The sequence below is a fragment of the Crocodylus porosus genome, unplaced genomic scaffold, assembly GCF_001723895.1.
Source record: "Crocodylus porosus isolate Cpor-Errol unplaced genomic scaffold, CroPor_comp1, whole genome shotgun sequence".
Classification (NCBI taxonomy): Eukaryota; Metazoa; Chordata; order Crocodylia; family Crocodylidae; genus Crocodylus; species Crocodylus porosus.
Window position 1 is genome coordinate 28,699,243 of NW_017728914.1, and position 24,067 is coordinate 28,723,309.

At 45.6% G+C, this 24,067-nt stretch overlaps 1 protein-coding gene across 5 annotated transcripts in view; it reads left to right on the forward strand.

Annotated features, from left to right (window-relative positions):
• JADE2 (jade family PHD finger 2) overlaps positions 1-20,566 on the forward strand; it is a 145,518-nt gene extending 124,952 nt beyond the window's left edge. For 2 of the 5 annotated variants that reach the window (XM_019535088.1, XM_019535090.1), the window contains exons 10-12: positions 4,024-4,141; positions 10,901-11,029; positions 14,997-16,640. In XM_019535088.1, the coding sequence (XP_019390633.1) occupies positions 4,024-4,141; positions 10,901-11,029; positions 14,997-15,883 (1,134 nt within the window). In that variant the 3' untranslated portion in view covers positions 15,884-16,640. Of the gene's footprint in view, positions 1-4,023; positions 4,142-10,900; positions 11,030-14,996 lie in introns of all 5 variants that reach the window. The other 3 variants (XM_019535093.1, XM_019535089.1, XM_019535091.1) reach the window with 3 other exon arrangements.
• Positions 20,567-24,067: the final 3,501 nt, after the last annotated feature.

Genomic DNA, 24,067 nt, shown 5'->3' on the forward strand with positions numbered 1-24,067 from the left:
AAAAAAAATCAGTAGCAAATAGCTAGGATTGCCCTGGTACATTAAAAAGCACAATATTTCTTTGAGCACAGGGACTCTACCTCTTTAATGACATTGGTTACAAGCAGTTGTTTTGTTTGTCTAGGCTGCTATTTACAATTCAGATGCTGGAAGCTTGCTGTCAATGTGAAAATTCATGCACATTAATTCATTTGTAAAGAGAGAGCAAATATAGTGTGGGGCAAATGTAAATACACGATGTCTCCGTTACCACAGGCAATGCAGCTTTAAAAAAAAAGCTGACAGCCTAGACTGCTGTTTATCATTTTGGTATCAGACATTATGGAAGAGGGGAAAAAAAGGTCAGGCTTGATGTGTCACCATTAGAGGCGCAGCGGCTCCTGAACTCTTACAGAGGAGGTAGCCTGTGAATCATAAAGAATCCCACTTTATGGTTTGGGGAGGGAAGGAAGAACCCAAAGGAGAAGGCTATGGGCGTGCACCAGTGTGTCTGCTCAAGTTATTCAGCTCCTGGGAGCCAACTTTTGCTTCCTGCTTCATTGCCTGCAGCTCTGCTCCTGGGCATCCATCTAGTTCAGCTTTGGGAGAGTCAAGACACTGAGTAAATATTCCCTGTCAGGTCAGATTAGATCCCATTTCCATTTTGTCTTTTACCCATTTCCTCTGAAAGATGTTGCCCCTTCCCACTGAGGCGGCAGTCACAGCACCACTCCAGCACAAGCAAACAGTAGCTGGTGTCACCTGGCATTTGTGCTGACTCGGCTTGCTTATCAGTAGTTCCTACACGGGCACATGATGGGCTGTTCAGGTCAAGTACAGATGATTCGCGTGCACATGAGGGACCAAATCCTGTCCATGCCAGGATGCCTCCTGCACTCTCTGCACCAGGGATGGCATCACATGGGGCTGCAGCAGCGAGCTGTGAGATGTACTCTGCTGAGCAGGAGCAACACATGCCCCTACAGCCTGTTGGATTTTGCTGCTGGTGGCACTAACCAGCTGGCACAGGAAAGGAGCTCACGCTGTAGGGGCATGTGTTGCTCCTGCTCAGCAGAGTGCCTCTCACAGCTCACTATTGCAGCCCCACTTGGTGCCATCCCTGGTGCAAAGAGTGCAGGAGGCATAGGTGACTGGTAGGGGACACACGTGCCCCTCTGAGAGAGCTACCCCTGCTGCCGACACCGCCAACGGCGTGTGCAGGTGCTCGCCAGCTCCGTCCCCGCCACCAACACTGCTGGTAGTGCCTGCAGGTGCTCGCCAGCCCCATCCCCACCGCCAGCTTCTGCGGGTCCCCCCCAGACTCAGGAGGCACCAGTCGCCAAGGCAGGAGGCATCCTGGCACAGACAGGCTGTAGTCCCTCGTGCATGTGAATCATCTCTGCTTGACTGCTGCCACCTAAGCAGCTCAGGGCCCCAGTTCTTTAGCTTGAGGGCCGATCCTGAACCCCGGGCCATTGCCCAGCTGCAGGGACCCTCTACCTGCAGTGGGACTGACCTGTGAGGAAGTAACCTGACACTTTCCCCGCTTCCCCTCCCCTCCTTCTGCGGTGGAAGTTGCAGCAGGCGCCCTGTGGTTGGAGGGGACAGCTGTCTGCAGGCGGGTTGCTGTCCCTGCTGAAATTCCTGACATGGCCGGGTCTCGCGCTGGCTAGAGCACTTCTGTGGAGCATTTATCAGGAGTGGTCTTCAGGAGGCGACCGTCCCTCTGGCGCATCCAGGACAGTTTCAGCTCTCCAAGGACTGGGTTTAGTTGCGAAGCTTTGCTGTTTGCAGCTAGAAAGTTTCTCTAGTGCATTCCCCAAGCCAGACCCAATACGGCAGCAACTAACAGCTAATATTTGACTCATCTGAGTAAACAACACAAAGGGTGGCGGTGGGCCAGGCTCCGGGCTGGTGTTTATCGACACAGCTTCAGGGAAGTCAGCGGCCCCAGGCCAGTGCTCAGCAGCCGAGGTTCCAGCCCGGTCTCCGTCCTGTACTTCACATCTCATGTGCAGCATCCTAGCATCTGGCTGAGAGCAGCAGCCAATTTTGCGATCAGCCCCTGGTTCTCAGACGCTCAGTAGCATGGATAGGGTGAGCAGTGCAGCGAGCTCCCACAGTTGCTTTTCCTCACTGCCTGACCCCGTAGCCCAAGCTCAGATGAAACCTCTGTGCTGATTTCAGTGAAAGCAACATGTGCATGAGAAGGGCAGGATTCAGGCAAGGGGGTAATGTACCAGTGGGCTCCTTAGGAGTTTTTGTAAAAGTTTCTAAATCAAGTGCAAACGGGAAGAAAATGCTACCCATGTACACGTGTGTGCACAGTGCAGATCGGGAGCTGGGGTGAGTAGCCCCATTGAAGTCACTGGAGAATCACTGCCGAACGGGTAGTTGGCAGTTTTGATCGCGGTGTCAGCCAGACCTCCACTGTGCTCCTTATACCTCTGCATGTCAAGAAACACCTTGCTCTTCTCTGGTAAGATATTCCTCACATCCAGGGATCTCAGAGCTCTTCAGAGTTGTTCGCTTCCTCAGTGGGTGTCTGAGCATCAGTCACCATGTAACATTAAAGCCCAGCTCTCAACCACAGTGGTTGCAATGCTAATCCCCATCAGTCCAACAGGGTAAAATGGTCAAGTAATTTAAACTCTGACCCCCATGGGTTCTGTCTCCTGGTGCTTTCATTCAGATTAATAGCCTGGTTTAAAGGTCACCCCACAGCCTGTGCTGGAAGTCAATCCAGAGTTGTTGCACCAGGAAGTAGATGCAGAAGTTGAAATCTCTCTCCCTCTTCCCTGCTTGCCTGAGCTGTTCTGGACTGAGGCACCCGGTGTCTCTGGTGCTGAAGTCTGGGGCTTTCCTATGAGCGCAAGTTCTTGAACTGTGACTGGGATGGTAAAAATTAAACTTTAACTGGCTGATCCTTACCCTCAGCAGAAGATGATTACGCTTGCACAGAACGGTGACCGCACTGGGTTTGTGAGTATATCATAGGTTATACGAAGGGTGTGAGGAGCAGCTTCTAACCAGCACAGTCTGAGCACTCTGCAGCACTCTCCTGCTTCGTTTCCTCAGTTTCCTTGGAAAAGAGGGTAGAGTCTAGGAAGGAGATTAGTGGCATAACCTCTCTCCAAACTGGGTACCACAGCAGCAGAAACCTGATGAAGCTGTCTGGTGACCTGTGTATAGAAACTGTTGTGGGTCCTTGAGTGTGCCACACCACCAAGCATCCACACTTTGTGCTAGAAAGGCCTGCAAAGCAGCCTTCTGTAGATGCTGGGGGGATAGGGGAATGGGAGGGCAGCCTCTGTACTGCACTCCCCTGCACCCGAGCACAGGGCATGCTTGGGAAGAAAGCAGAGAGAAGCTCCTTTCCCTGCGCAGGTGGCAGCCGTGATGTGGCTTCCTTGTATTAAGGAGGGTAGATGGGATGGACAGCAACGTACCACATCTCAGAGGGAATACGGCTGGATTGGGTGCGGGTGCGTCCCTGGCACCTTTCGTCCCAGCATGTTGGGAAGTGTCTGAAGGGCTGCACTTAGAGAGTACTCACTGTACCTTGTTTGCAGAGAGGGATCTGCCAGAGCAGGTCTGAGCCCCTAGAAACCCTGTTTCTTTTTTGCCTTTCTGAACATAATGGCATTTGCACCATGCACCTGCCCTCTCCCTTCCCTGGCGGGGCTCCAGTTCTCAGGATCTGAAAGGGGCCTACAAGCTTGGTCCCTCTTCTCTGATGAATGTCTTTATTTTTATGTCCACTAGCTGATTTGGGCCAGGAGTTTTGGAGCTGGTGATATCGGGTGTCCTGCAGTCTTGGCCCACTCAGAATTTCCCCCGGGGGAGTTTTCAGTGCACCAGGAGTGCAGGGCTGTCCGGCCAACAGTGAAACGAGGACAGGGAGGCCAGGATTTCTCTGGGCAGCAGATGCGGGGCAGTAATTAGAGGCAGCAGCAGGTCAGCCGACTCTCCAGGAGCACTGCTGGGAGCCTGGGGCTTTTCGAGGCCTTGCTGACAGTAGGAACCCTGTCTTGTGTTTCGCAGGTCCGAAATCTCTGTTACATGGTAACAAGGCGGGAGAAAATGAAACACTCCATTTGCAAGCTGCAGGAGCAGATCTTCCATCTCCAGATGAAGCTCATCGAGAAGGATTTTTATCCAGGTAGGGGCTGGTGCTACTGCTGGGGCTGGGAGAACTTGTTACTACAGATGTTTTCCTTTCTCTTGTGCACCATAAGGACATCTCCAGGGTGCAGTGGTGGCAAGCTTGCCACGTTGACTGCCCCCCCGGCCTTGTTCATGACAATAAACTCATGGCTGCAGCAGCTGCTGAGAAGTGCAGCAAGTTATGCACAGCTGCTGGCATATCCACATCCACTGTGGGCTTGTGAGTAGGACACAGCCCTAGGAGTCAAGACTGGTCCCACCACAGATTCACTGTGTAGCCTGGTCTGGTCATTTCAGTGGGAGCGGGTGCCCAAATGAGACTGAGGAGTCACGAAGAGCTGCACCCAGCTCAGGAGTCAGAAGCTGGATTTTAACCTCCCGAGTTGTAGTTTCTTCAAGTGGACAATGGGGGAAGTGGTGCCCACGCTCCTTGTCACATGCTATGAGATAATACAGCCCCGTGTAGGTGATTAGGTATTCACCTAATGATGATTATTGTTATATTCAGAAAGAGATTTGTCCCATGGCCCAGCCAGGAGTCTGAGGTTATAGCTGTCACTGACCCTGTCCAAAGCACTGATGTTTCAGTTGTCGGAGAGAAATTAGCCAGAAATATTCAGCCATTTGCTTGACAGTTAAATTAAAACAACATGGGCCTAGCCTACTCTTGCAGGACTGAGATGCTCTTGCTGGAGCACATTGTGCCATTGCGTCTCCACCTCCTGTTTGGATGGTGATTGCAGGTCCAGGACGCAGAGCTATCAGTGTTGGGGTTTCCAGCTGAAGCATCTGGCTCCTTGGCATGTTTTAGTTGCATTGGATTCCTTGCAGCGACCCCTGGCTCTGTGAGGAATCAAAGGTTGAGCTGCTGATGGGATGTCTTTGGCTTCTAGGTGCCATCTCCTTTTAACTTTAATAGTCTGCTTTTCACCCTGCTCTGTGTCTGCCAGCAGAGACCCTCACACGTGCAGTTTGGGAAGCCCTTAGAAGTTTGTATTAGATAACTAAGTCAGAGCAGCTGCTTTCTTTCCTCTTTGCTTTTCTTAAGAGCACAGTGGCTGAGCCTGCACCCTATGAATTTCTCCCCTGTTTGTCAACGGCAGCGCAGGACCCCACCGCCTGGCCGGCAAAACAGTTTTTCCAGTAGCAGGATCTGGCTTTCTGGCAGGCTCTTCTGCCAGTTATTGTTTGTGGCTTTGGAGTTGCCTCTGAAGGCATCACATGTTTGGGGTTTCTTCAGGAACTCTCTGGACTGCATTTTCCTGTACAAAAGTTTCCTTTGACTGAAGTGCTGGAGTCTGAGAAATGTACATGTGCAAAAGCCTGGGACTTGGATCCCATTCAAATGCCTCGTGTTAGGCTGTCCCAGGTCCCCTTATGGTGCAGAGGCAACACTCCGGGAGTCACACACGGTGTATTCACGTGAGATATGAGCCCACAGCATATTCACATGAGAAAGCCTGAGCATGGTACCCAGGAATTGCAGGGAGAGTCACAGGTTTCCACAACTGTCCAGGTGTTGTGGAGACGTGGCTGTGCAGGACTTTGATTAGATGCTGCTATAGGGCCTGGTTACAGAGGTTTTGAGCACCTGCTCCAACACCCTGACTTATTTCGAATGGTCTTTTATTCCACAAAGCACCCCATTGCAATCGGTGGGTTGCTGATGGACAACAGTAGAAGGACCTCGTTCATTGACCCCATTTTGAGTTGTGGGTCCTCAACATTGTCTGAAAATGACATGCGCATCCCTCATGCCCATGGTCTTCTGCTGAGAGCGTTGCTTTGGGCCTCAGTCTAGTTTCAAAATAACCAGATTGTCATGGGGCAGCAGTTGAATTCCAGAAATCAGAACTGCACTGAATTCCCTGAAGGGGGTTAGGGTTTTCATTTCTTTAACACTGAAGTTTTAAAACTTAGATCTGGACATTTATTACTTGTCTGTAACAATGGGAATGGTTTTCAAGTGGACAGTTTTGCATAATTTTATTTCCAGAGAGTGCGTGTGTGTATGCCAAATGCGGAACTATTCCAAATTCTGTTTGGAGGACTTGAGCTCAGCCATGGAGGTGTATGAGACGTGTTTGCGCCCTGTTACTTAGGCCTTTTCAGCTTCCAATTTTGTGAAGAATTCACAGAATTGAAAGCATACATACATACATACATACATACTTACATACATACTTACATACATATAATGCCAGGCTGAATAGGATGGCATTGAGAGAGACAGATCTCAAGGGTTTTACTCACCTGAGTCTGTTAAATCGTTGGCATACTTTCTCCCAAAGCAAAGTCGCTTTCCTTCAGGGAGCGCAAGCTCATTTGGATGGGATGACTTGTGACACCAAGAGACTTGGGGTGCAGGGAGGTCATGATGGTTATTTACAAAGCTCAGTTCAACTCCAGGGAAGCGATTCCTCCAAATCTTGACCCACTCATGAAAATCTAAAAAAAGCTCAGAAGATTGGGTTGGGTGACAGGAGGCAAGTAGGAGAGAACACATTAAGGGAAGGGAAGGGAAAGGTTTTCTACTGTGATGCTCTCCAGCTTATTTGTAGCACACGCGTTCAAGATGACAATGCGCTGGGGCAAACATGGTGTAGTACCTCTTCCGCTTTAGAAAAATACCATGTAAACTGGAGAGTCCATGTCAGATGCCCCACAAGAACCTCTTCTGCCCACCAGGTAGGTTTCAGGGAGGCTGAAGAGTGACCTAGCCATGGCTTGGGAATGAATAGCAGTATTATACATGGGCTTTTGTGGTGCTAGTGCAGTTCTGCTGTGTGATTCAGGATGCTGCTTCAGTCCTCATTGCTTCATAGCAGTCTGGGTCATTTTAAGGCAGGTTGTGGTATAATCTCAGACTGCATTTACAGCTGAGCATCAGCTAAGCAGAACAGGCAGAAGTGCCTAAAGCAGGTTAGTTACCGAACGCCATTGTAATCCATGGGAATTCAGTGCCTTGGCTTTTCTGGAGATCACTCGCAGCACCACCCTGCATCCGAACACACTGAAATCCCTTTAGAAATGTGGCCCTTAGTGAATGCAACCATACCTGGAAAACACATCGACAAAACGTAATAGCTGCAGTTTGGCCACGCTTCTATGATTAAAACTAAAATTTGCACTTCCCTCTACTTTACAACAAAGCCACCCAGTAGTGACTGGTGATGCCTAGTGATTAGATCTGTTGTCAGATTTGAGCTCCAACATCCCTGCTGGCAGCGTGTTTTGGGAACCTCAGAGAGCAGGTGCTATAGGTTACTATCCTTACAAATGTTGTGTGTCTACGTAGGGAAGACTAGATTGATTCACACGGTGTTTGTTTCTGCCTAAAGGTGAGTTATCACAGAGAGAATACTGTAGTTACCCACTGATTCATGTGACGGCTTTGTGTGCAAGCTTTGTAAGTACTTAATACATTTTGATGTAAATGTTATTTTCTCCGACTCCAAATGGCACACATTTGCCAATTAGATTTATGATCTGAACTGACTGGAGCTGAGCTGTCTATCTCAAAGGACAGGATTTTTTCTTAAGGCTGAGAACTGATTGGTAGCCTCTGGTGATGACTGCTGTCATTAGTGACATAGACATGATGCAGAAGAACTCAGGAGTGTAGGACCGCATCCTTAACGGTCTTTGCATGCCCTTTCAATTCACTGCGAGTTAGGCATCTAAATGCCTGGGAGGATGGGGGCCCTCCGGCCTGGTCCTGCCCCCTTTGAAGTCCCTTTCAGTTTTACTTTTCTATGAGGAGAAGCAGAGAGAAGCCATATAATTGCAAATCCAGATATAGAGAAGAAATTGTGGCTTCGTTAGCCAGTTAGAGACCCAGACATGTATTATATGAACAGCATATTAGCATATATCTGTTCCCAGTGGTAGAGCATGGACCTAGCTTTGACTGTATCTATACTCATTCAGGTCAAGATTAAATCTGCTGAAGTTAGTGGTGTTGCTCTAGTTTAAAATTGGTCCAAGCATGATAAAAATCAGGCCCTACTTCCTAGCTGCTGTTTCTGTGACAGATAAACAGCTCGTTCAGGCACTGGCCCCGCCATGACACGGAGTAGATGGATGGATCTATGAAAAACATTGCATATTGACTTTCTACTTGCCATGTGTTTGACTAAATAACAACTCTTGTGCCGAGTCTTATGTTTGTGCATCAGTTCAGTAATCCCAGCGGCCTCAGAAGCTATTAAACAAACCCAAAAAGTTCCTGAGTTACATTTCCGTTCTTTTGATCTTTAGCCCAGAATCTTCCCCCACCAAAAAAGAAAACTTATTTCCTGGAAGCCGATTCAGGGTGGCCCCACTTGCTGTCACTTATGGCTACAGCAGACATTTGGCTCTCCTGGGATGGGTGTTTGGAAACAGAGGATATGAACCCATGCTTTCTTGTTGTCCCTTCCAGTAATTCCTCCCTCACATCCAGCACATGTTCTCCTACTGTGCTGGCCCCGATTACAAGTTGGTGAACAGGATCTCTCGTACACAGGCTGATTCCTTAAGATCTTTAGGACTCAGTGTTGTTTCTGCTGCAGAGATAGCAAGACGTCTGCTTTTTGTTGTTGTAAATATTATCTCAGAGGTGCTTCCTGTGTCAGTATCTACACCACGATTCACGATCATGAATCCACACCACGATTCACGATCACACCAGATAGGCTGCATTTTAGAGCCCGATAATGCAAAATTCTCATGGTGTCCAGAAATTTGCTAAGCATTCTCAACTCCTATTGACGTCAGTGGGAGTTTAGTAATGTTCAGTCCTTTGTGAGATCAAGCCCTTAGATAATTTATTGGCCATTTTTACTTCATTATGCAGAACTAAATGGTCTGCAGGCAGAGAAGAAAGTTGTTCTCCTGGCATTTCCCACACACAGCTTCCCTGACTTGGTTGCACTCCATTCCTGTGACTTGGGGAAAGGAAAAAAAATCTGCATCACTTTTCTCAGTTAAGCATAGTTATTACTTATAGTGCACAGTACTTAATGAACGAAACCAGGTGGCCCGTTTTTTTTTGGAAGGGTCTCCGTATAAAGCTACGAGCCTGGGGGTTTATTTTCCCATTGATGAATGATGACATAGGCAGGAGATGCTCATTAAAGCAAAGGGGAATTTCCCACGTAAAAACAAGCCCTTTTCTGTCTTGCATATCTGCCATGCATGAAATGGAAAGTCTATTGCTGACTGCCTGACTTTGAAATGTAGTTGCTATTTTGACAGGTTTCTTCTCAAAAGGTAACATTCATGTTTCTGTTGAGAACCACTGTGCTGTCTAAACAAAGTCATATTTTTATTTGTAAGTGAAATGAAAAATATGTCTGTGTTTCTCCAGTTGCTTGGCAGGAATGTAGCAAATACCAATTTTGCTTTTCTTTCCTTCTCTCTCTGAGTCGTTTGCTTATGAGAAGGTCCTGGATTGGCAGCCCCAGAAATGTAAATATTCTTTGAATCTAGATCCACATATATTGTCAGGCAGGCATCATGCAAAATCCTGCACTAGCGCGTATCAACCCTGACAGAGGGAGAGGAGAGTTCAGTCTCCGTGGCTCATTCAGTCCAGAGGTTCACTGCTAAACTGCTAACAAGTCTGGGGGGGGATTTACATGACGCTCATACCTTTCCACCCTTGTACAGCTATCACATGGAGTAGCTTTTGGTCATCGCCAGCCTGGGTCAGATTCAAGGTAATGATCAAGCCAGGAAAAATTTCCCATCACATTTCCAGTCCCTTCAGCAATTGAATCTCCTCTGCGTTTGGTTTCAGGACTCTGTCCCCCCCTCACTGATGTTAAGAAGAATTTTTGCATGGACTTCTTTAGGAGAAGGTTTATGCCATGAATGAGAAGAATACAGTTTTGAATATCTCACCTGGTAATAACAGTTGTACTTTCCATAGGGTACATAAGTAGTCCTGTTTGCCCAAGAGGAATAAATCCAGTTGATATGCAAAACCGTTTAGTACATATTGATTTTTAGCTGAATGTCCAAATGGCTATGAATTATGTTTCTGGGTTATTATAGGCAGCGCTGCATTGTCTTTCCTGCTCCATTTAGCTAGGTTCAATACGGTGCTTAAAGCTGTATAGGGTTTTTTTCCTCCTGCTGTAAGCAACAGTAGTTATTACATTAGAAGGACCAAATCAAGACAGGTTTGCTGAAAAATGCTGTAAAATATCATCTTTATCAAACTTGTGTTGCAGCTTTATACCTCTTAAGGCAGAGAACGTGGCTAAATCCTGTGTGTTTGCCTGTGATATACATACAGTTTGCATTTTACAGCCAGCTGCGCAGGTTGCAATGGTTAGATGACTTATACCCATCTGGCTTCTCAAGACAGAAACCATTGGCACTAAAGGGCTTAATCTAGCAAAGCATTTTAAGCAAGTGAGCCATCCACTAGCCGTTCCTGCGCCTATATTAAACTTGGGTTTAAGTGCTTTATGTCCTGTTACTTCTTCACATAACCTGTAGGAATCAAAACCTGTGGGATCTGTAAGAAAAGTAACATCTACTTGCCCAAATGATGGTGCACTGCTCTCCTGTGGCACTTTGGTCCCAGGTTTGATTGAAGTCTGGTGTTCCTTCATTGAAGATGGCTAGTAAGGACTGTTCTAGTTCCTTACCCTTATCCCCAGGTTCCTGTGCTCTTCAGTCACCTGTTATCACAGATGCCTTGATTAGGTGATCTTACATTTATTTTTATTTTTTTTTCTGGGGGGAAAAAAAACCCAAACAGAACAAACTGGGAAGAAAACAAAGGGAAAGAAAAGTGACCCCAAAAGGAAAGGAAGAGATGGGAGAAAAAGCAGTCCTGAGAAGAAAGAAAAAAGGAAATCAGGGAGTGAATCAGTATTGGGACAGCTGGGTAAGTTTGACTGAATGAACACGGCCTTAAAGCATCTGGCCAAGGCAGGAGTCAGTGGAATGGAAAGGCTTTGCTGTTTGGGAAAGGGGGGGTTAGGGCTAAGTGGCAGCGGCAGCTCTGGGGGCCACGTGCTCCCACTTGCCACCGCTGAGTGACAGACGGACTGTGAGAGCTCCTTACATTGCTTCCTCTCCATGCTGCGAGGCACACGGTAAACCAGCCCGCACCATGACCCCAGAGGAGGGGCTGTTTGTCCACAGTACACAGCTCTTAGGCTGAAGGCTGCACTCAGGCTGGGAGAAGCTAGGGAAGAATTCATTCAATATATTTTAATGAGAAAAGATCATTTTCCTTCCTGGGGATACAACCCTCCATCACAAAAGCGGCTGGGCCCAGGTAGCTGTGCTGGCAGCTATGAGATGGGTGCAGAGTAACTCTGCTCTCAGCATTAGTCTGTCTTTTCCCATAGCCCGACTGCCCCAGTATTGCGATGCGTAACTAGCTCTAATCCCTTCCTGCACTGCACAGGAACAAACCTCCCGAAAAAAACTCTTTCCTGGCAGCCACAACTTCTTTTTTACAGGGAATTTGATGCCTGATCTATTTTCTGACGTTTAAACAGTATCTGTGACCCCCCGCCACCCAGTGTCCAGGTAGTGTGGCAGGCTACCTGGCTTAAACCCTGGCAGGCAATGGGTTAACCCCTTCCTCTCCCACAGGTGTGAGGAAATAATGCAAGGAGGAAGGGGGCTGGCTGCCCAATCAGCGTGTAGGAGGAAAGCCGGGGAACCCTAGAAAGGAGCTCTCTGGCACTAGGAGGGCAAAGAAATTTGGGGGGAGGTTTGGTTTGTATCCTGCACTTGGCTTACCTGCCTCCCCCCCTGCCTTTTTTTCCCTCTTGATAGATCTGAAACCATAGCAGTAGGGAGAGAAAGTTTCTCCATGGAAGGGCATTTAGAGTAGCTATCCCATTATGCTAACAAGGATACTCTAGAGTCTTTCTCCTTGAAACATCTTACACAGTGCCTTGAGATTGCCTGTGATATTCCTTACCACTGTTTCCCCTCTCCTTAGATGGTATCCTGAGTCCTCAGCTTTAAGTGATGTCACATCAGGTAGCTAGTTCTGCGGTGATCTTCCACAGCAGTGTTTTCTTACCAGTCTGAAATGGAGGGGTTTGTCATGTATTGTGCTGTCCCTTAAGAAGGGCAAGGCAGAACTGAGTTTAAACCACCAAACACAACTTTATATAAAGTTAGCAAAGTATGGACAGGAATGGCTTATAATGAGAAATGAATTCCTTCTGTGTCAGGTCTTCAGGGTTCTGAATTTCTTTTTTTTTTTTTTATTTCAATAGGCCATTTTTTAGAGTTGAATTCCTAGCAAATATGAGTCATAGAAATTTGAGCTGGGACACACCTGTAGATCTACGATTAGGTCATCTTGCTAATTATCTTACCACTGCAGAAATGGTCTGTCCTCTTATTACCACAAGCAATTCCTCTTCTCCAGCACTTGCACCTTTCACATGTGTCAGTGGCTCTCCTGCCTTCACCCCTCTGTTATCACCTTTTCATTCTTATTGCCTGGCTTTAAAACTCCTCACAAGTCTGTCCCTCCACCCTCTCTATTCCTGCTCTGCTTTGCTCAGTATTTTGCTATCAAATTAGTGCAACAGGCCAGGCAATCAAGGGGAAATTCATCTCCTGATCTGATGGCAGGGTAGACCTAGAGGAAGAGAATTTGGCTTGGGCTTAGCTGGGAATGCAAGGGCCAGTAGGTGCATCTAACACATCTGCTTCTTCACAGCACATGTGTTGTTTTCCTGCTTTCAGTTTTATTTAAGAAATAAACTAGTATAGTTCAGTAAGTGTTCCCTGTAAGGATTAACCAGCTTCTTGGGATCAGATGATTGGGATTTGCCTTAAAAAAGAAGTCTGGTGCATTGCAGTACTATGGAAATATGACAGCTTAAGAAAAGTAGTGGCGGCTATATTATTTTGGAGTCACTTGTAACAGATCAGAACAGCTTTCTCTTGTTTAATAATCACTGTTTCACATCTGATAGGGATATTTTAATCACTGCCTGTCTTAATAAATTTGGCTAAAACCTAAAGAAACCGTCATAGCAACATCAGGTCGTATCTTGAAGTTCTTTGAGTCCTCAGCCTCAGCTTCCACTCAGGTCAATGAGCCTTCAACCTAAGTGACTTTTAAGGCTAAGTTCAACATTAGAAACCACAAAGTCCATCTGAAATGCCGTCCACGTCATTTGTTTGACTTGGAAGCTTGTGTGTGCAGAGGCTGTACAGCTGTCTGTTAAAATCAAGCCCCCTTTTTTAAACCTAAAGGAGGCATCTCTACTAACATTAGCGTAGTCCAAGCTCAGAAGCGCCTGCAGGTTTTGTGCAGCCAAAATGAATAGTGCAAGGCAGATCCTTATTTGAGGAAACTGCTGCTTTCATTAAACCTTGGGTCCTGCCTTGTACTTTGGTCGATTGCTTTAGCAGCTTATCAAGTTGGTCCCTCTTTCTACTATGCCCCAGAATGCGAGATTAAAGGAGACACTTCTTTAAATGAAAAGAGACATTTAGAACAAGTCAAAGGAAACCCTTCTTCACACACTCTCCCCAGCCCTCAGACAGATGGGGGCATCAGGTACAGTATGCTCTCAAAAGGGGCTTTCTCATTCTTTGCTCATTGATAACATCTCTGGCTATGCAAACTGAGATGAGGAGTAGCATGGGTCATGTTTTAGTGCACAGTTAAGTGCCTGCAGGATTGAGGCAAGAGTTTCCCTCCCCCAGCCCTGTACAGTGTGCTGCAGGTGAGAAACATCATGTGGGGTGATGCCAAGAGCTGCAGGAATTGGCGACTGAGGGAGGCTGATGCTCTGAGCTACGCCATGTCCCGCACATGATACTTTTCTTTGCCTGTGACTGTGTGTGTGCTGCAAGGCAGCCATCACATGCTGAGGCTTATAAAATTATTAGAAGTAATCCTGACTGTCTCTTTTCATTTGTTCCAGCTTTGACCTTGTTCCATTCAGACAGGAGTGATCCAAGCTTAATTGTCTTCTTCCAGGGAGTTGAGGATACTAAAATTATGATTCAAGAGGCTAAAAGAGGGAGTATAGTACCAGTGATTTTGCTTTGTGCTTTCCCAGCAGGACTCCAGCCAAGCACCTTTCTTACCTAGCTGCTCTTATAAAGGTTGTGCCCTGAGAGCAGTTCAACCCCCGCCTGGCACAAGCATTGCAACCTGCGGGTTCTCACCATCCCAAAGCAAAGGCCTGTAGTAAGAGCAGAGTTCTCATTGCGGGACTAGAGTTCATCCAGCCCTTCATCTCCTTCCCATTCTTGAAAGACTCCTGCGTATGACTGTCCTGTAGTTGAAAGGACTGTAGTACTTCTGGATGGCTAGATGCCTTAGGCTCTCAGTCCAGTTCTCCCCAGTCACTCCTCCTTCACAGCTTGCACCATCCATCTAGCTGAAGTACTGTATCTCGTTTGCCATGAACACAGGGTGACCTGTACTGGCACGCTGTAGGTCTGCCAGGTTGCAGCGACTTGACCTCTGAAGGAGTTTTGGATTCTGTCTGTTCTTTGCAGGTTCAGTTAGCCCAGGTTTAGATCCAGGTTCAGTTGCTCCAGAAGTCTTCTCTAGGGACACTGTTATGCCTGGTGATTAGTGTGGCTAACGTATGGGATTAACCAGTATACACACAATTAACCAGGATTACCTAAGGCAAAGGATGTACGTACACTGTCTCACACGCTGCATGGCGCATTGCAGCAGACATTTGAGTTCTTGAATATCTGCCTAGAACCAGAGAATTGTTCCAGGGTTTTTTATCACAGTTTACAGTTTTGATATTGTATTAGACTAGCTTTGCAGTCTGAGCACACAGTGAATTGAATGCTTCTGAATTCTTAGACAAATGCTTTGTCTTTTGATTATTTTTCAGGGTTGTCAACTTCCTTTCCTATAGACGGGACGTTCTTCAACAGCTGGTTGGCCCAGTCTGTTCAGATTACCACTGAGAACATGACAATGAGTGAATGGTCCTTGAACAATGGCCATCACGAAGACAACACCCCAGGTCTTTCTGAGGAGCTTTTACAAGATGAAGAGACCTTGTTAAGTTTTATGATGGATCATTCTTTGAAATCCCCATTCAAGCAGAGCGAAGCAACTAAGAAAGTTAAAAGCAAAACCAGATCGAACACTAAGAAAAAACTGTCAAGAAATGGCTTGAACACGCTCTTCAAGAGTCACCAGGAGGGGGATTCCGATCAGTGGACTAACAACATCAGTGACTTATCGGACGATGCCACAAAGCCCTTTGCTCGCAATTCAAGACCTAGCGGGTCAGAGAAAGGAACGGCAAAGCCTCACGCAGATCGCAAAGGGGCCGGTGAAATTAAGAAAGCAGCAAAGAAAGGATCTTCGCATCCTCCTCCAAAAGCAAATGATTCCCACGCCTCTTCGGGTCTGAGAAGCGCTGTAAGCAGAGATGAGGAGACAATGAATTGTTCTCAGTCTGAGCCCAGTTCCCTGGTTAAAGTGCCTGACTCAGTAGGTAGTCCGAAAACAGTCGTGAGGTTTAAATTACCAAAGGACAACAGAGGGACTAGGAGGTCACCGATCCAGAAGCCTGACACGGTTAACGGGCCTCCAGTCAATGAAAGGTCAAAGGTCATTTTGCACCATTTTGACAATGAGACTGATGGCTACTTCTCTGATGCAGAAATGAGCGACTCCGACACGGAATCCGGTAGTGGCCGCGTGCAGCGGAGCCAGTTAGATTCAGGAAATGAGGATATTGTCAGAATGAGTATTTTGGCATCCTAACTCCACTAGATTTCCCAACTGTGACAGTCCTATGAGGCCTAAACCCAGTTACAACTGCCATGTTCAATTTCTGCCTGGTATCATAACGAAGGGGGTTTTTAATGTGTATATATAGTTTAAAATTCAGCACTGTTGTCTTTCTCTTCTCTATATGCCTGAGATACAGCTTAAGCTTCACCAACATAGATTACCGTAAGAGTAGTTGTCCCTCCTTAGTTACCTTCGGTATCCCAGTTAAAAGAAACGCAAGCATGCGCATTAAGAGACTTGTGCTTGCAAGCAACGAGCAAGAAGACATCTTACAATCCTAATAAAGAGGTCTGATGTACCCAGTGACCGTTGTTTCTGCAGGGATGACAGTTTTATGGGCATTATTTAAAGACAGACAGATTTCATGCTCTGCCTGGGATTACTGCCCCTGTATGGCAGGGTGCGCAGTAGAGGTACTATGATAGCCGCCTACACGTACACACGCACACACCCCCCCTTAGTGAAGAAGTAACACCCTGGGTGTGTATGTGTGTACGCAAGGAATAGAATAAGCGATTCTAAGATAATAAAGCACAAAAAGCTCATTGGAAGAAAGCACTTATGGGTGGAGGAGAACAACATCCTATGTGTAGTTTGTTAAATCCTTGATTCTTTTTTTTTCTCACCTTTTCAGTCTGATCAAAATCCGTCCAGGGGTCAAGAGCCAAGATGTGCCCCAGCACTACATCTGTCAGAGCCAGAGTTGGGCAGCACTGTAAACAAGTCATCCGAGACTTTGGTTAGATAGAAGATACACATCTTTGTGCTAGAACTGCCATGCTCTCCTGCTCTCCACTAATACTCCTCCTGAGTAGCTATGGGTATCTGGTGATGCGATGTAGACCTTGGAGGTTATTTGAACACTTTAAGGCTGTTTTGAAAATTGTAAACAATTTACTCAGGTCAATTGAGGAGCCTTTACCAAAACAGTTGGGCCAAAATTGAGTGGGGTGGAGGAGAAACATTTTCTGGAAAAAAGAGGGGAAACCTTGATTTGGCTGAAGCATTTGATCAGGCAAAAGAGATAATGCCAGCGCTTCGTCTTAAATGTTGGAGGCTGCACTCAGCTGTGTGGGAAGCTGTGCAGGTAAACTCCCTTTCACAGCTGTGGATGCTTGGCCCCAGGTCTAAATGGAACATCATTTTAGAGGAAATTAAACTGTTTGCCTGTATCATCCTGTTTTCCTACTGAACACTATAACAACAACAAGTTTATCCCTCCCCATCTTTTTTTCTGTTCTTTAAATCCTAGTTAAGAGCTGTTGACTCGTCGTAGGAGGGTGATTCACAGAAGCTGACATTCTAAATATTACAATAATTTAATGCATAAAATGTCCCCAGTAAGCCTTAAATGTTGTTTTAAAAGCCCATGTTACCTATGAGTCAGGCAAATTTCCATGTTTGCACTTAATTGCACCATTACTTCAGTTTTGGCTTCAAAGGTCACAGTTAAGTCGCGCTACGTGTTTTATTGGAGTGACCCCAGTGTGAGCTCAGGGAACAACAAAAAAAAAAAAAAAAAAAAAAGAATTCACTGAAACTTTTGTTGTTGTTGTTGCTGTTGTTTTTTAAAAAGTAAAAAAGTAAAAAAAAAAAACAAAAAATACAAAAAAAAAAAACCCACAAAACAAAATGACCACAAACCATACCTGGGACATTTCTGCAACTGGTAAAAACCCATCACTTTAAACAAAAACCTTGCAGTTGTCAAACGAATCAGTCAAATCATTTTGTGGATGCCAAAGAATATTTTGACAGTAAAGCAGCACAGCCAGAAACCGGAAACTTGTCATTTTGAAAACTGGGATGTAATTTAGCAGCAAAGGACTAAAGACACATTCATGACACACTGCTGAGGCGATAGATTCCAAGCTTGCTGAAGAGGATGCGTCCATCGCCGGGACCGCGTCCTGCCGTTTTGATTTCTGACGCTTTTTGCTCATTCCACTCTGAGCTTTCTTTTGAAACTCTGGGACTCCTAAAATTGACTCTCGTGGTGTTTTAGAGTAAACCATCTTTACCAGCCTTCAAAAGTCCTTGTTACCAGTTAAATTGCGGCCGAATAAACAGAGCCATGGATAATCCCAACTGCTTTAAAAAAGAGAGAAAAAGCAATCGACTCTAGAACCAAACATTGGGTGTTTCCCTCATTTGGTAAATTTTTTTATGTTCGGTAGTAGCAAAAAGAAGACACGTAAAAATAAGAAAGGAACCACCAAAAACGTGGTTATAAATTTTAGCATAATTCATGGAGGTTGGAAACTAAAACCTGCTCATTAATTAAGGCTCAGTATGTTCAGATAATGTTAAATACAGTAAATAGGACTTAGTTTATCTTATCAGGCTTGCTAGCTTTAGCTACAGTATCCTAGTTATAAGAGTCATAACAATAATCAGTATGCTGCCTTTTTAATGAATCTTGCTTCCGTGTGCTTCACTTCAACTATGGTAAAACAAATCACAAATTTCACTGTACACAGCTTCATCCATCAGCTTCTGCATTCCTTGCCTGCTCCGTACAGGAAAGCAAACGGGGACGGACTTTAAAGAACAACCAAATCCAAATGGTTCCATGTTTCTGTTGAATCGTCTGCAGCACTGTGATCCGCTCCATTGTTACTGTGAACAGGAAAGAGTTCAGAACCAAAAACAAACAAAAAAATAAGGTGGTTATAAACAGTCACGGGACTTCAGACATCATGATTTGGGATCAGGGAATAAAGTTACGTGCAGAAGGGCCAAATTCGGCCTGGATGGTTTGTAAAATGAGAGGAAGCTAACAGAAGCATTTATCAGAATTGCTGGGAGAGAAGCCAAAAGAGTGTTTAATAGACAGTGGCAGAAAATGTTTCTTTTGTAAACTCTGTTTATGAGAGCACTCCAAACTGGGTGTAAATGTTTAACCCTTTGTCTTGTGGCTTAGTTAACTCTCAGTCGTTTGTGTAATTGCTGTGGGATGCCTATGACCGGAGTCTTGAATTCACCGGCATGAGAAACAACAGTCATTCGTGTCTGCGTCTAAAAGCACAGCCCCAAATCCAGGGCTGAAGCACGCTCCCAGCTGCGCCCGTCCTGCCCTGGCGGAGTCCCTGGAGTTGTTGTAGGCGTGCCCACACAACGAGCTGCGCCAGACATGCGATGGGGTCACCCTAAACAAGGCTTGCAGTGGGTGTTGGGAGGAAAGCTCCACGCCTGTGATGCCAGCCTGCTCCTGCTTCCTCAGTAGGCAAGCTGGTCGCAGATGGAGTTGGCTCCCAGCGAAAGGGGTGAGGACCAACGGGAGAGAGCAGAGGGGGCCGCTGTGGGCAGTAGGCCAGATCTAGCCTCACTTCCAAGCCAATCCAAGACCCCCTCTCTGGCTTTCGCAGCCCCTCCAGCAGCCTCCCAAACCGCCTGGAAATTAGCCAGCACTTAGTCACCGGGCACTTGGTACCTGGCTGGGTTCCTGAATGGGAGAAACACTCCACATGCCCCTTGCTCCCACATCCTCACCACCTACTCAGTTCATAACAAAAATGCTAATGTTGAGGAAAGAGAAAATGTTCCAGGGAAATATTTTTGATGTATTGTAAATGTATTTTGAAATGAACAAAAAGAAAAAAATATAATGGTTTATTTTATTAAACAAATGTTGTCTTTAAGATGATGTATAAACTGCAGGAATTGACATTTGCACTGTAAAAGGACCTGTTTCCTTGGAGAAGAAGCACCACAATTGTGGGTTAATAAGATGATGACACAAGTAGCTATGATCAACACTCATGTCTCGTTCATACAGAACAATCAAAATTCGTGTTTGAACACTGGTGGCTAGTGGAGTTTCCTGAAGACAGTTCTGAGTTTACACATTCATTTTCCCCTACATAGAATTGCTGGATTGGAGATCTTCTGCACCATTTTTTTTTTTAATGTCTAATTTTTGGCTGACATTTTCCCTCAAAGCACAATGGAGTACTAGCCATTTCAACATGAAGAAGAGACCAGGATTCACTCCCCCTTTGTACATAGCCCTGTTTATTTTCATGAGCCTGTCACTTAGTCCCCACCAAAAACCCCACCATTAAGGGACCTCTTTTTCTGTTGCCAGGGCAGCGTGTTAATTTTGGTTGTTCTTTAAGGAAATTCCCATGTATTTTGCTCCATTCCACACACGAAACAGACCCGCTTCACATCAGTTACAGGAAACGATATGAATGTCACAGGAGGAGAAACCCTTCTGTTTTCTTTGTTTCAAAGAACGTGATGTGCCATTTGTTAATATAAAAGAGAAATATTGAAAATATATTGAAAAGAGCAATTTTAAATTATTTTTGGCTTATGTTGCAATATTTATTTTCTTGTATTAGAAATTCCTTTGTAGAGAAAAAAATGTATTTTTCATTAATGCAAAAACCTATTTCTCCTTTTTGTACATTTTCCATGTTAGTTAATCCTTAAAGCAATATAATGTATCAAACTTGTTCCGTGTGAGACTGTATTATGCATGCTATTTGTGTTGCCTTGGACTAGCTCTGTCTGCCATTATTTTCATCATGTTTAGATTCAGTGTATGCTTTAATACACATTGGGACCATGGCCCATTGCTTATGAAGAAACCTTTGCATTCCTCAATGTGTTGGCAAATGCAGTCAATAAAGCAGTGTTTTATGTGTACGTTTGTGTTAGAGTATTATGTAGTTAACAAATTCAAGTGGAGCAAATACACCTTGGTATCAGAAGACCCATCTCTTTCGCATCCCCTGTCCCTGGTAAGGGGGATCCAGTTGTACCACGTATAGGACATCCATTTGTTCCTGCTCAGGTTAGTTGACTGTTAGCTCCCTGGTAGTCTGATACGTGTGTGCCCTGTCTCCTTCAATGAGCAATAGCCATCTATCACCCCAAATAAGTTAACACTCGGAGAAGTCACCTGGAAAGGTACGTTTGTCAGCTCTGTAATTCACTGCTTGGGGGAGGCTGACCAGGGCTTTATAACATTTTAGCAGACTGCAAAATCTCTTTGTGTTCATTGCAAATAAGTGGCGTAGATCGAGTGTATCGGATAAATGAGGAGCTGCTTTTCCTCTGGGGTATAGACTCTGATTGCTGACGTGCTGTTGTCCTCTGGTGACTTTATTTCCATTGGTTGGGTAGAAACACAACAAAATACGTCTTTATTTAGTACAGCATCTTTCAAACAAGCTGCATCCCAAAATGCTTTGCAGCCAATGGCAAAACCAGCCATAGAGAGAAGTGAAGTGGAAATGGAAAGGAGACGCTGTCAGCCAAGCAGTGAGAAGAGATGGAGATGTATGAGGAGGAAGTTCTGGATGACAGGAGTTGCAGAAGAGAAAGTTCTCACACCAAGAGATAATGTGACACTCCGGGAAAATGTAATACTCCTTTTTCTATTTATAGCAATAAAAACCAAGGCATAAAACCAAAAGAGATTGTAACAATGACTTACATTTTCCTTTGCACATCATTTGGTTTTCAAATACTGGCAACATGTGACAGGTTCCGAAAAGGAAATATTCTCCATTATCTTTATAGGATTCAGGTTTGTAGAATACATTCACCTTTAAAACAAAGGAAGCTCTATTGAGACCAAAAGAAGATTGCTTTAATGAGGGTAAGAAAACTAGGGAAATAATGATATTACACTTTTTTTTTTAAAGGGCTTTTGTTCCTTTGGAAAAGAAACGTGGATTTCGTTGAAGGCATGCGTACAACACAAGAATAAACATGATACAACTTGGTCTTGAAGAAATCCAGGTTGGAAGTTAGACACAGGTTTCTACCTAGCTGAGCACTGACATTCTGGAAGAAGCCCCCTGTAAGGATGGGGGGAGGTTGGAAACATTGCTCTTCTTTTATCATGGAGTTATTAAAGAAATTACATGATGTGGCCTGTGACCGTGGGGGAACTGCCCGCAGCGATCCCGTAGGTCCCTTCCAGTCCTGCCTTCCCGCCGCAAACAACAGTCTCTTCCAACAAAATGCCAAAAGAATTTCCCCCTACTCCCCGCCTCCGCTCGACGCAGGCTGTCTTGCTTTTCTATCCGTACAGACGGGCCAGGCTTCACGGTGACAGTTGCTTGGCACTTCTGAAAATTCAGCCCAGCTTAGCTCAGGATCGGCTCAAAGTTGGAGGCATCCAAAATTATTGGCCACTAAACAGTCTGGCGTTTCAACATGGTTGTGATGCTGTTGAAGTCAATTGAGTTGAGTCCCCTGACATCAGTAGTCCAAAGCGAAGGGCTGGTCTCTGCCTCCAAACCCTGCTGATCTGGGTCTGCTCCAGGTCATCTCTTCTATCACAGCACTACTTAAAGAAGCGGTCTCTGAAATCCAGAACCAAGCCAGATATGACTTCCTAGAACAAGTTTTCACCTCTAATTGCATGCCTGGTTACCTACAGAAAGCAGGTGTTACCCATGCAGAGTGCACAGACGGCCACAGCCTCCATGGCCTATAGCTTCCACATGGCATTGCGCTTCTCTAGTCGGCACGGCTAGTAGCCCGTGTCCAAAACTGACAAGATATATCATACCCCATCTACTAAATGGAGGTGGATCAAGGCCTCCCCAGGACCAGGGAACATTTCCAAAATGCAAGATACTGGCAAAGGTGCATAGTTCCCCTGCCCCAAAACGGAAAGGCGATGCTGTCAGCCAAGAACTGAGAGAAGGCGGAGATCCATGAGGAGGAAGTTCTGGACGACGGGAGTGGTGGCTGACCCACATCACTTCTTAAATGTGATGGCGAGTGAGGATGTACCAGGTTACGACACTGAAGGGTCATTATATTGACGGCACTATTCTGCGAGCTCTCAGGGGCACCGACCCCAACTGTACTTCACACCAGCATAGACAAGTAGGGCTGGAAGGGACCTCCAGAGACCTAGTACCCTGCCTGAGGCAGGATCATCCCGCCCTACACAGATCCACTGTCTAACCTCTTAGCAAAACTACATACTCAACCCTGACACCACACACAAGATACCACCCTAGCTGCTACAGAGAACCACGGCAGCCAATGTCTTGCTGCTGTCAAGGTTGCTAATACACGCTCCAGGGCCGTGTCGACGCAAGACGCTGACTGCGCAGTACTTCCTTACTACTGTGCGGTACCGTCACGTGGCAGGATGCATGCTGCAACGCTGCTGAGCATTAGTCACAAGCTAAGAGCATCGCCTACGAGCCATCCAGTGATGCTACTGGGCAGTAACTCCAGGTACTCTGCAGTCATTTAGTACTCGTGTATGCAAGTACACCCACCCCCACCCCCACCGTTAGAGAAGTCTAGACTGCTATCTTCTGATCAATGAATGTGACCCATCACTGATTTGTCACAGGTCTGGGGGATTTTTTTTTTGTCACAATAATTTCTACTTGCAGAAGTGGCAAAAGGGTCTCTGTGTTTCCTTGAAGTAAGTCAAAGCCTAGTTAATAAATGTATTTTGCTCAATTGGTCCAGTAAGTTCTTAATTGAATAAATCCTGATATGTTTTTGCCTATAATGTATTTTGCTAATAATTTCTATAATTCATAAAGAAAACATCTCTAAAAACTGTGGGCACAGAGGGGCCTTTTTGTGGGGGGGGGAAGCATCCAAATCGAAAATGCCACTTTATTGTATTTGGATGTTTAAAAGCAGAGGCAAAGGATCAATTTATTGCAAACTAAGGATGTTATTACTCCTGCTGTTTTACAGCTCCCATTGCCTTAGGCATATCTGTTATGAACTTTCAAACTCCATTGACTTGAAAACAAGCCACATGATGTGCTGGTGTGATGTGCACTTTTAGCATCTAACATGAACCCAGGCATCCAGAGTCCTTTTAAAGTTATTTTTCTTTCGTAAGTGCTTTACTTGTTCTATACAGGGGGGATATGAAAGCATTACTAGCAGGTTTCATAAAGCAAGGCTCAAGGATGGACTGCAAAGCAGACAGGGCTCAGTAACCACTGTCTTTTCATTGGGAGGGTTGTAAGTAATGGCACCCTTATTCCCTTTCCTTTAACCAAGGTGTTAATTTGCAGACAGCCCAGGAACTGGCTCTTTGAAAAAGCAACAATGGTCACCTAGTTTCATAGTTTCATAGTAGCTAGAGTCGGAAGGGACCTAGGTAGATCATCTAGTCCCACCCCCTGCCTTGGCAGGAAAGAGCAC